Source organism: Oryctolagus cuniculus, chromosome 4 (assembly GCF_964237555.1).
Source record: "Oryctolagus cuniculus chromosome 4, mOryCun1.1, whole genome shotgun sequence".
Classification (NCBI taxonomy): Eukaryota; Metazoa; Chordata; class Mammalia; order Lagomorpha; family Leporidae; genus Oryctolagus; species Oryctolagus cuniculus.
The window spans coordinates 52,060,921-52,074,335 of record NC_091435.1 but is presented as its reverse complement, the minus strand read 5'-3'; the positions used below and the strand labels follow the sequence as shown (position 1 = coordinate 52,074,335).

The following is a 13,415-nucleotide window of genomic DNA, read 5'->3' as shown; positions in this document are numbered from 1 at the left end:
AATGCAACCAAAATAATTGTTCCAGGAAGATGTATTACTGATGATAAATGAGTAGGTAAAAGCTTGAAAAGGAATAGGGTATTTGCTGAACAAACTTTCCCTGAATACATATAAAGTACTTTTCCAGTGGTATATTCTATAAGACACCTCCTTTACCAAGAAATCTTTTTAACGTCCCTAAGCATGACATGTGGACATCATGCATCCCTAGTTTAATACAATGAGAGGGATATTTAATTTTTGCAATGAGTAAGATTTTACCTCTAGATAGTTTCATTTAATTTTATTTGGAGGTATAAAATGGAGACATTAAGTATGCATCAAGATACATTTACTTTCCCCTTTCTTAACTCCTGGCATTTGCAGTGTCCCACTGAACAACTTGTTACAAGATTTTAAAAAAGCTATTAGTACATGTTACAGTTTACCCAGTAATTAACATGATAGTTTAGGGGCAGGGCAGAACCACAAAGGAAAGTGTAGGTTAGGAGTAGACCTAGGGAGGTGATTAGAATTAATGACTTTGAGAAAACCCACAAATGTAGACATTGAAGGGACAAGAATAAACTCCTGGATAGAGAAAAAGTTGATTGTCTCTTCTGAGGAGGGAGGTATGCGCTGGCAGAAAGTAAACATGTTGCTGATTCCAATTAACCTAGAGCTGATTGAATTGGATGGGACCCTAAGGTTATCAGGTGATGTCATTTTGTTACAATTGGTTATGGTCACATGTGGTCCCTTTTCCGCTTATCAATATGTATACATTATAATCCCAATGGGTAAATACTTTGCATTAAATGTGAGAATCCATTGAGACTCCAGATACTGCGCAAAAATTCATAACCATGTATATCAAAAGCAAAGAGTAAATACTTAAGGATAATAGAAAAAAGTACAGAAAACCATAATTTCCTTTCTTTTGGATGTCTCTCCTCTGTTCCTTTGCCCTTCAGTTGAATTTCTTTCTATTTTCATCCTAACCATCTTTTCTTTCTTTCACATTCTTCATGGGAGCTACTTCAAACATATGCCAACACTTCAGCTTTCTATTCACCACCTCAGAAAATGTACATGCTTCTTATACCATGGAAAGACAGGAAGGCTGGGAGTCCAGAGGAAGCTGAGCTTCCTAGACACCATAGCCTGTTCACATCATTGTTCTCTGCTACTGTACCCAGGTAAGGTCAGTGTGGTACTTTTCCTTTCATATACTCAGGGACTTAGAAAAGAAAGAGAAACAAGCGGGAAATTTGAGCAAATTTGGCTATGTCTCATTCAACATGAATATAACCAAACCAGGTAGATTCAGGGACCTGACTCAGGAAGGCAGGCACTTTGCTAAATATCGAACATTTTGAGAGGTTCTTGGTGCATAATATGAGGTGCATAATATCATAAATTGTATTTCAGTGAATGAATAACTTAAAGAAGGCTAACCAATACATCTAATTTGCATTGTTAAAAATATCAGTCTGATTGCAGCATGCATGTGCCTCACTTCACAGTCCACTGCCATTGCACTACCCTACACCCTGCCCTGTTCCCACAGTATGCTTTAATGAACTGTGCTCTCCTGATTGCCCTACCTAACAGATGCTTCACAATCCCTACCCCACCTGGCTTCCCAGCTCATTCTATTCTATTGGTTTTTCTCTCATTCTTAGAAAGTGGAACCTCCTCTTTCTTCAGTTTTCCTGTTAATGCTTGTTCTCCTCAGCCTTCTGGGGAATATTTCATTCTCCCTATGGCTTGAATGAACAACCATCAGCCATCTGTTGAATACTATACCTGCACCCTGACTCAGCCAGCCTCTAGGTACCTCCTGGAAGTCGTTAAGGATTCCTAAATAAAAGAATGTAATACTTATTGAATATGTGACATATTCAAGCCAGAATTGTTTTTCCTGTAAATATTTATTTCTCTAGAATGTCCTATCATTTTTTTGGAAATCATGTATCCCATCTCCCTCATTCCTCCTATAAAACCAATCAGCCACTCAATAACTCTGAATTTATCTTTGGAAACACAGAGGTACTCTCTTGCTTTATTCTTATTTTAACCTATTTTCTCTTTGTTTTTCACTTAAATTACTATACCTGTCTCCTTACTGTTTGGCCAACCACTGGGCTTTCTTGTCAAATGTAACCAAATTTATAATACCTTGCTCCAGCCTTTTTTGCTGCTCCCCTAACTTGCCAAATTCTTTCTTAGCACAAGTTTAGACTCCTTCTTTTCTCTGCCTGGAATATACTCTTACAACACTTAGGCATAGTTTGCGCCCTCAAAGAACTCAGGTTATTTTTCCTTACCTAAAATTATGTTTGTATATTTAGATTTCTTTTTGTGCCTTTCTGTAGATTGCTTTTTTTTTTTTTTTTGCTATTACATAAATAGTGATTACAAGAATGGGCATTCAATCAATATGAATTGAGTGAATACATTAGCGAATAATTATATCCAAATCAGCACATACCACCCTGTTTCGGGAAATAATGGCCCCCTTATTTATTGTTCCCAGAGGGCCATCAGCAACAATGAGCTTCTCGCTCAACAGCCTTTCTTTCTATAACCCTGGGTTTTAATCAGCAACAGTGCCTGTCTTCTACTGTTCAGGAAATGTCTCTTGGAAACAAGGACAAAAACCCAAACCAAAAAAGCCCCAAACAAACAAACAAAAATCTCACAATCCAACTTAGCCAGCAGAGCAGAGCTGAATCCTCCACACACTCACAAAATAATAATAATAATGTTTACCATGGGAATAAGATTTACAGAGTTTTTTGTCTCTATAATCTATTTATTATATGTCCAAAACTTGATTTCTACTCATAGGAAAATTTTACCTGTAACTCTTCTGTTTTACAGATTATAAATTGAAAACTTCATTAAAGGCACTTGTGCTTTTGTCGTTTTTTTCCTGAACCTTCCTATCTTCTTTTTGGACCATCCATATGAACCTGAAGGTACAATTAATCTGGAGGGGGCTGATAAGTTATCACTGGCATAAAATTTCCTAACAGGAACTGGTGCTGTGACATAGCGGGTTAAACCACTGCCTGCAGTGCCAGCATCCCATATGGGTGCTGGTTCAAGTCCTGGCTGCTCCACTTCCAATCCAGCTACCTGTTAATGGCCTGGGAAAGCAGCAGAAGGTGTCCCAAGTCCTGGGGCTCCTGCACCCACATAGGAGACCTGGAAGAAGCTCCTGGGTCCTGGTTTTGGATCAACCTAGCCCTGGCTGTTGCAGCCATCTGGGGAGTGAACCAGGGGATAGAAATTCTCGTTCATTCTCTCTCTCTCTCTCTCTCTCTCTCTCTCTCTGCATTTCCTTCTCTGTGACTCTGACTTTCAAATAAATAAATCAATCTTTGAAAAAAATTCCTCATTGTTTCTTGTTATTTTCTTATTTTGGCAAAGGAATAGGATCAGAAAATTTTAGTGCTGCTGTGACTTTTATTTATCTAGTCTAACCTGCATTTTTAAATCTGTTGTGAAGAGGAAAAAATTGGGATCTATTTTTTTTTATTTTTTGACAAGCAGAGTGGACAGTGAGAGAGAGAGAGAGAGACAGAGAGAAAGGTCTTCCTTTTGCCGTTGGTTCACCCTCCATGGCTGCTGTGGCTGGCACGCTGCGGCTGGCTCACTGCGGCCGGTGCGCCGCGCTGATCCGATGGCAGGAGCCAGGTACTTATCCTGGTCTCCCATGGGGTTCAGGGCCCAAGCACTTGGGCCATCCTCCACTGCACTCCCTGGCCACAGGAGAGAGCTGGCCTGGAAGAGGGGCAACCGGCACAGAATCTGGCGCCCCGACCGGGACTAGAACCGGGTGTGCCGGCACTGCAAGGCGGAGGATTAGCCTAGTGAGCTGCGGCGCCGGCAAAATTGAGATCTAAAGAGGCTATATGACTTCCCCATGTATAACCAGACAGAGAAGCAAATATCACTTCACTGGCAGCAGTAATGATAGAAATATTGAGAAAATGTCTGCTATATAACTGAAAATCAGAATACGATTCTGAGACCAGAGAGGTGATTCTTGTACATGTATTACAATATATGCAAATGGCTTGAATCTACTCTCTTTTTAAGGTTTATTATTTATTTGAAAGGCACAGAAAGAGACAGACAGAAAAAGAGAGCTCTTCCATCCACTGCTTCATTCCCCAAATGGCTGCAATGGTCAAGCCTGGGCCAGGCTGAAGCTGGGAGATTCTTCCAGGTCTCCCACACAGTTGGCAGGGGCCCAAGCATTTGGGCCATCTTCTGCTGCTTTCCCAGGCATATTAGCAGAGAACTGGATCAGAACTAGAAATTTAATCTCTTAAATGCCATGTAAACTCATCAGAACCCTCTGGAAGGAATCTAAAATATTCTTGAACATTTAAAGAGCAGGCCTAACACTTTCTATTGTAGTTTCAGTACTGTCATATGGAAACTTTAACAAGTCCTATTATTAAATGAAGTTATGTTTGGTAATCTTTAAAAATTTTTAAAAAATATTTACTCATTCATTCATTCATTCATTAACTAGAAAGTGACAGAGAGAGAAGGAAAGTGGAGTGACAGAGGGGAGAAGGGGAGAGGGAGAAAGGAGGGAGAGAAGGAGAGATAGAGACATTGATTGATTCTACTTGCTGGTTCATGCCCCTAATGGCTGCAAGAGTTGGGTCTTCCATTTGGTCTTCCACACAGGTGGCAGGAGCTCAAGCACTTGGGCCATCCTCCGCTGCCTTCCTAGTTGCATTAGCAGAAAGCTGCATCAGAAAAGTACCAGCCAAGACTAGATATAGCACTCAAATATGGGATGCTGGCGCCACACATGGCAGCTTCATACACTGTACCACAATTCTGGTCTTTTTTATACTCTTGTGATTGATTTCTATTACTCCTTACTGGACTTATAATTTATGTGAGGTACAGTTACTCTATCTAAATTTAGGGTTGATCCACTCAACTGGGATATAGGCACTTCATTATTTCTCTTTTCTGTTGTTCTATTATCATGAAAAACTACAGTGCCCAATTTTCAGAAGTGTGATTACTACCCTGTATTTCTTCATCATTAGATTGCAGTTCTTATCTTTTCCTAGGAGCAAAGGTAGCTTTTTTCTTCTGGTAATATAGTTAAATCCACTAATGTATACATTGTTATTACAAATTACTTTTATTCATTATATTCATGGCTACAATCTGATGACTTCTATTTGCTTTTTGGAGGAAAAAGCATGTGCTAGGCATATGGTTGATACATCTCTTTACATCAATTCTATCTTAATAGGTTAATGAAGTTGTGATGTTTATCAAATAAGTAGATTCAGCTTTTATCAGGCACACTTTTTATATAATATAGTTTTTAATTATATAACTTTCAAGTGTAAAATCAAGTCAGTTATGTGGCCAAATATGAAAAGGTGCAAAAGTGTCTCCAAACTTTTTAATATATATCTGATATAAAACCTATACAAAGGAAAAAAGAATGCAATTAAGAATGTATAAAAGTATCCACCATAGATTTTGATCTGTAATTTTGTATTATTTTCAACTGAGAGTCTGCATTTGTTTCTTAGATCCCAGGGCACTCTACAAACATGCCCTTATAAACCTACACAGCATCTTTATCTTCATCAGTATTATCTTTAATGCAATAAGGTAGTCTTTAGGGAGCATTAATTGCTAGTTATCTCTTAGCTACTTAAAGGCAATCTTGGAACAATTGCCATGTATTTATGGGAATGAGGCATTCATTTATTTATTGCCTTTCTCCTAACAATCCCATAGCACTTGAATCAAGATGATAACAGTATAACTATGTGCTCGAATCTTGCATCTTTGCGGGAAGGGGATTATTCCTTCCTCCACACCCAGCATGTGTCTTGGCAGCACCAGTCACCATTATCTGGGGCCTGCTCTTGCAAGGTAGAATCCTTTTTTTGTTTGTTTGTTTTTTTTTTTTTTTTTTTTTTTTTTTTTTTTTGGACAGGCAGAGTGGACAGTGAGAGAGAGAGACAGAGAGAAAGGTCTTCCTTTGCCGTTGGTTAGGTACTTATCCTGGTCTCCCATGGGGTGCAGGGCCCAAGCACTTGGGCAATCCTCCACTGTACTCCCTGGCCACAGGAGAGAGCTGGCCTGGAAGAGGGGCAACCGGGACAGAATCCGGCGCCCCGACCGGGACTAGAACCCGGTGTGCCGGCGCCGCAAGGCAGAGGATTAGCCTAGTGAGCCACGGCACCGGCCGCAAGGTAGAACTCTTAACAGTGATTACCACTCAGGAGCATTCTGAATCTATCCTTTCTCAAAGAGCTTTCTTAAAACAGAAATGGATTTTACTTGCTTTGCTTTTTCTTTTTTTAAAGCAATGGGACAACTGTGGATTGACTTGTGGATTACATAAATTTGACTTGCAGAGGACTGGTATCATGTTTAAATGAGATTGTTAGAGACATCAAGTAATCATTTAATGGTTGCTTGGATGTTTATGTGAAATTAACTATCTGAAACTGGCATATATTACAGATAATCTAATTAAGTATACTTGGCTGATTTAGGATAACTAATAACCACTATTTTATATGGCTCCATACATTTTTCCTTTTAATAGACACTAATTTAGATATATTTATGACAATATGTTAGTAAAACAAATAGGAACATATGAAAAAGACAATATGATTCACTACAGGGAGAAAACAAAGATCTGATACTTTTTAACCTTTTAAATTTTGTTTTAGACACTTACTCTCAGGTATCCCATACCTATCCACACATACCTAACCACACATAAGAGGACTTGAATGTCAAGTAATTATTTTTAAGATTCTTCAGATGTTTATAACCTAACTTCATATTATCTTCTGCCTGCCAGAGAAATATAAAATAGAAGAAAAACTTAGAATGGTCATGCTAGATTAAGACACGAGAGACAGAAAATACAAATACAAAAGAAATAATTAACATGTTTCTCTGCATCTTGATTTCTCTCTTTTATCTTATCTTCTTTTTTTTTTTTTTTTTTTTTTTTGTTTTTGTTTTTGTTTTTGTTTTTGTTTTTTTTTTGACAGGCAGAGTGGACAGTGAGAGAGAGACAGACAGAGAGAAAGGTCTTCCTTTGCCGTTGGTTCACCCTCCAATGGCCGCCGCGGCAGGCGCGCTGCCGGCGCACCGCGCTGATCCGATGGCAGGAGCCAGGAGCCAGGTGCTTTTCCTGGTCTCCCATGGGGTGCAGGGCCCAAGCACCTGGGCCATCCTCCACTGCACTCCCTGGCCACAGCAGAGAGCTGGCCTGGAAGAGGGGCAACCGGGACAGAATCCGGCGCCCCGACCGGGACTAGAACCCGGTGTGCCGGCGCTACTAGGCGGAGGATTAGCCTAGTGAGTCGCGGCGCCGGCCCTATCTTATCTTCTTTACTAGGCATTGTGACATAGCTGATTTTTTCCAAATTTCATACATTGGGGTAATTTATTTCATGCTACCTAAATATTTTTCCTAATTTGAAAAGTAGGTTTCTGTTATTTAATATTTAGTACTTATTTATTTAACATTTAATATTGATTATTATTTATTTAATAGTAGTTAACTCAGGAAAATTAAAGTGTTAAACTGACTTACTAAGATATAGAAAAAACAAAGGCAACAAACTAAAAAAACACAAGTATTGGTTTTAAGTGAAATGGGCTTCAACTTAAATACCAGTGATGCCACATTCTATATATCAGAGGTCTGTGTGTGGTTAATTAACCCATCTGAGCCACATCTATGAAATACGGATAATTATACTCACGAGTTGCTATGAGGATGAAATGGTTAACTGTGTGCAAGGTGTCTGGCACACACAGAATCAGTAATAGTGACTTATTGCGAGTAACATATAATGCTAAAATCATTATACATTTAGAAATTTAATTCTAACAGCATTCCATAGGATAGAAGTTATTTTAACCCCATTATACTGAAGTGGACGTAAAGGACAGAGATGTTAATTTGCCCAAAGCTACAGAAATCTTAAGTGTCAGGAGCAAAATTCTAGTTGAGATCCATCTTGTCTGGTTGTCTTGCTGTGTAACAAGCCATTCAAAACCTAGTGGCATAAGATAACCATTTAATTCTCTTAAGGTTTTTATGGGCCTACTGGACAGAGCTGAGTGTTTCCTTTGCTTCACAAGACCATGACCACAACTGCAGCTATGGTGGTGGTGCTAGGGATTTGGGAAATGGTTTAGTCAGAAGGTTGGCATTGAGAGCTATGTAATGGGAGCTCATACGTGGCTGCCAGCAGCAGCCCCTCAGTTCTCCTTGTTGCAGCATTGCATGTGGCCTCCTCACAGCAATCTTCTTGGCTGAGCATGGAGTCTGGGTCCCAGGAAGGAGAACCGCAAGAGGACAAGCACCAATGTGCAAACACGGAAGATGCCTTCAGTTACATCAAATTGCTAATGTCCTACATGGAAATGGCTATGTAAATGTAGAAGAGAACTACACAAGGAGATGAATAGTGAAAGATTCCATTATGGTCAGTCAGTAAAGCAACAGGACAACACAACACCTGTCATCAAAACACTTGTTTTTCTGTCCTCTGCACTATCATGATCGTCAGTTACCTTCTGCTCCTTTTGGACAGTGTGATGGCCAATGCCTGGCGAGAAGAACTTAGGAGTTTCAGATACAGAATCAATTACATGTTTTTAGTAAGCTTTTACTTTTTCCTATTTCTAAATGACATATTTCAACTTCACTTGAAAGGTTTTAAAAGAAAGTTTAGTTTTATGAAACAAAAATGACTCTCAAAGAGTTAAGATATTTCTATGAAATGTTTAATGGCATCTGTATGGGATTTTACATATTATAATTCACTAGTGAACAAAATAAGGAGAAATACTGTGATGTTTATTCCCTATCACTATTCAAATGAAAGTGAATACACAAAACTCTATTTATTTGAAGGCAAGTCTAATTTTAGATGTTTTGGAAATTTTCTTACAAAGGAATGACCTTGATATGATCATTTTTGAAAAGCAAGATTTTTTACTTCAGAAGTTGTAATTCTTATCTTCATTTAATATAAATTATATAAATTTATTTCTAATGCCATTTATGTAGATGGGTTCCATATAGAACTTTCAGTTGAAAAGTGTTATTGCAGATAAAGGATTCTATATTCGTACATGAACTTTACTTCTAAAGCTCATTACTTTAACTTAATGATGCAAAATACTGAAGTTTTTTCTCCCATTAATATTGACATTCAGAAAAAAATATATAGCCCTTTACTCTTGATTCATTACTTCAGGTTAAATTAGCAATGGTTTGTAGGAAATATCACTTCCAAGCTGTTTGGTGACCAATGCAAACTCTGATAATGTCATATCCTGGTATCAAGACTCTGAGGGATAATATCAGAAGATGATTTCTGAACTAAGTTATCCACTTAATTGACTGTGTAGTGTTATTAATCTTTTTAAAGGAATTTAAATAATTATATGAATAAAGAATGTAGAAAATGAGCGACTTACTTTTTGTGACCACACCTTCTAGGCGGATGATATTTGGATGGTCAAACTGACCCATAATACTAGCTTCTCTTAGAAAATCTCTTCTCTGCCGATCCATGTGGCCGCCTTTCAATGTTTTGATGGCAACTGGGATCTCTCTTTTACCTGGTGTCTTCAAACGCCCACTACATACTTCTCCAAATTCACCTTAAAATGGGAACAAAAGCAATTGTTTAAGCAAAACATTTATACTTCAAAAGAATCAGCCATACAATGCCATCCTTTTTTCTGTTTTCAACGACTCCTGTGATTTTTCCCATGAAGAGTTCTTTTTTAAAAAATTAAGTTTATAAGGACAGTTTGCTTGATCAGCAGCATTGATCATGACTAATGGAATGCATTTTCATATGCTATACCACAGGAGCTACCAGTAATAGACACCCATGATCTGCTGAGAAATTCTGATTAGGAATGTGGTGATGCTAATGTAATTTCATAGAAAAGCAATCACTGCCTAATGTTTCTGTTCTCAACTCTGACACATGAGTCAAATGCTTACTCTATTCAGGAAATCCACCAGGTAAATGCATAGTTGATTTGATCCCACAGGCTATGTGCTTAGGCATCACTGGCCAATAGAAATCAATGCTAGGGTCAATTGGTGTATAGGCATATTTTAAAAACTACACTGAACTCAACTCTATTAAGTGACTATGTGGGCTAAATTGCAAGCCACATGGATGGAAATACAAAATCAGTGATGTAAGTTATGGTCCAGCATTGGTTCCACTGGGTGTATTAAATAATAATCAATATTAATCAAGCATTTACTACATGTACACTCAGTGTTATATTTCTATGAATTTCCAAGTATAAGACTTGGTGTTCATTTTGAAGAGCTTATAGCCCAGCAAGAAATTTAGATGAACAAAAGAAAACACTTAACTTATAAATGAATCCCTGTAAATACTGCTTTTGTTTCTCTGCATTTCAAATAAATAAATAACATTAAAAATAAATAAAATGACATGGACAAAGGCTAGCAAGTAGATAAGAGTGAATGTTGTGGCAAAGAAGGTTACAGGTTTCTTAGGGCAATGCAACATATTCAAAAAAGTTTAAATTCTAGACTAAGATTTTTTTCGAGGTCTGATTATCTACATTTACTTCAGAGTAAATTATTTTCAGAGCATGATGTTTGAACCTGAATTCATTCATCTACAAAGTGGGTATAATAAAAAAATCCTCTTGCAATTATACAACATCTTTTCCCCAGAATCATAGTGGTACTATCAAACAGTTAGAATGAATATATGTGAAGGTGTTTATATAAAACCTATTCAAAAAGTGCTTTAAGTTATTTAAACCTTTGAGATGATGAAAGCAATAAAATTAAAATATTTTCAATTGGTCTATCAGTAAGCAGCTCTGGTCAAATGTTGGATGCAAACAGAAGTAAGCAAAATGTTGTCCTTAGAAAATTCAGTGTATATGAATGGCATTAGTTTCACAAATCTTGCAAAACTCTGGCATCAAAGATACGAATAACATTTGAAGAAGTCAATGATGCTCTCAACCTAGTGTGTGATATTCTTATTTCATAAAAAAGAAATTTTGAGGTTCTGTTTATAATAAGGCTTCTGATTTACAAGTGGCATTGTCTTATGCATGAAAATGACAATTTTAATATTTTCTTTTAAGGCACTGAACCTTGAGAGAAAGGTTTTGTATGAGTAGGTATTCAAACTAATGTCTGAAACATGTAGGCCTACTAAAGTACTTGAAATTCATTCTCAGATTCTTACGGTTTGTTATAATGAGTATCCAGAACCAAACAAGTATTCCTTCTTTTTTACATTTTTGCCTTAATAAATATGCTATTATAGATAAAGTTTCAGCAGTATTTTAAAATCTACCACCTGCCACATAAACATAATCCATGTGAGTTTTCTGTTCATGTTTCATAGGAACTCAAATAAACTTTTGAATATAATAAAATAAATGAGAACTCTGTCGGTATTTTATCAAGACAGACATAGTGGTAATTTTCTTTGGTTTTCTGTTTTATAAAATTCATATATCTTATTAACACCAAGCAGGTGTTTTCTTCATGTCAAGCTTTGCATGAGCAAGCTGTTATCACACTTATTTCAGTGTCACTAAATATGGTTGCCTCAATTAAAGATCTGAGACTCCTAGTGCTTTCTTCAGGCAAAGTCCAAAAAGCTCAGTCACAGACTTATTAAAATCCACATCCACAACAGGATGCATCAGACATATCAGGCTGACAGAAAAAATATTTTAAATTAAATACATGATTTCATGTATTACCAGAATGATTCATTATGAGATTACTTTTGTAACAAGGGTAGTGACCCTGTATATAACAATAAGAAAAATCATTCCTCAATAAAACATGTGAACATTTATAAATACTGGTTAGTCAATTAACCAGTTAAATAACCAATAACCAATTAAAGTTAGTAATTAACACATTGACTAAAAGAATATGATGCTTTCTATTTATTTGTCTTGGTGGCAATCACTATTATATTAAACATATTTGAGGCTGAAGAACTTAATATATATATATTTTTTCACAACAAGTCTCTAAAATAGGTACCAGTATTCCATTTCATAGATGAGGAAACTGGGGTCAATAAGATAAGTAACTTGCCCACATCAACACAACTGGAGTGGTGGAGCTGTCATTTGAACCCAGGCTACCTGGTTCCAGAGTCTATGCTTGTAACCACTATTCTCTGTTGTATGGGTTGTTTATCATGGTTAATATTTTCTTGTTTCACCATGCTAAGTTCCCCATTGCTAACAATGGTGTCTTTAAACTACTGTATAGCATTCAGCTGGATAAAGACAGGTGAGTGGATTGATAATATCGTGTCCTACCAATCCTTCACCACTGTGTGTAAATAAAGTCCTAGCTCAGATATGCCGTATGTTAGATGGTCTGAGAGAATCACTATGGTCCATCTAGTTTCAAGAGAGCGAAGAAAATTATATCTAGGATAATTGATTTTTTGCTACTGACAGCTCATTCAGTAGCTAACCACCAACCCCACCTATCTCCCTGGACGTTGGTAAAATCTTCTTGGACAAGCAATTTTGTTGTATAACATACAGGGTCACATTAAGGTATCAATTAATATTGGATTTTTCCCACATAAATCCTACATAATTGAACTAAAACTGTGAGAGATGAGTGCGAACAGTGAGGGGCAGTCCAGACCACATGTAGGAGTCACACTTTTCCTCCCTGCAGCCTGAGATTCTGGAATTCTCCCATCTCCAACCTCTTGAGACTCACTGGAGCCAGGGCGTGGCTCCTGATGATTTCTGTCTTATCTCTTAGACCGGATGAGACGTTCCTCTCCTCACACTTGCTGTTTCCCTCCCACAGGAATGCTCTCCACCACAAGTTGTCTTTCTTCCTCCCCCGTCTACATCCTTTTCAGTCCTTCTTCATACTCTTATTAGGAGTAAAGTTTCGATGCCCCTTCTGCAGAAAGCCTCCCCCGACTAACTCTTCTAATTCAGTCTCCCACTCCCAACAGGTTCTTTTAACTGCAAATGAAAAAAAAAAATAATAATGGGTCTGGAATCTGAAAGCAAGCTGGACTCAGAGCTAGGCTCTTTTATTCTAACAACCTCAAACTAGGCTACTTTGAGATCATGACAACATGGGACAGAGCAGGTCCACTTGGTTATTTTGTGTAAGCCCAGGGAAAGGCAAGGTTACAATGCTACGCAAAAATACAAAAGTTCCTGTCGCTCGGCTAAAATAAGTAATACTTTTTATGTAACCAATTAATAAGTTTTATTTTCATTCTGGTCTTCCTTCTCTAAAGCGAAGGTTTATTAAGATATTATGAATGTCTCTCTCTCTCACTAACTCTGCCTGTCCAAAAAAA

The 13,415-nt window shown here is 37.5% G+C and overlaps 1 protein-coding gene across 9 annotated transcripts in view; it reads right to left on the bottom strand.

The window, feature by feature from the left end:
• EPHA6 (EPH receptor A6) overlaps positions 1 to 13,415 on the bottom strand; it is a 1,017,309-nt gene that overhangs the window by 219,761 nt on the left and 784,133 nt on the right. For all 9 annotated transcript variants that reach the window (XM_017347166.3, XM_051859383.2, XM_051859384.2 and 6 more), the window contains one exon: positions 9,508 to 9,693. In XM_017347166.3, coding sequence (XP_017202655.3) covers positions 9,508 to 9,693 — 186 coding nt within the window. The remainder of the gene's footprint in view (positions 1 to 9,507; positions 9,694 to 13,415) is intronic.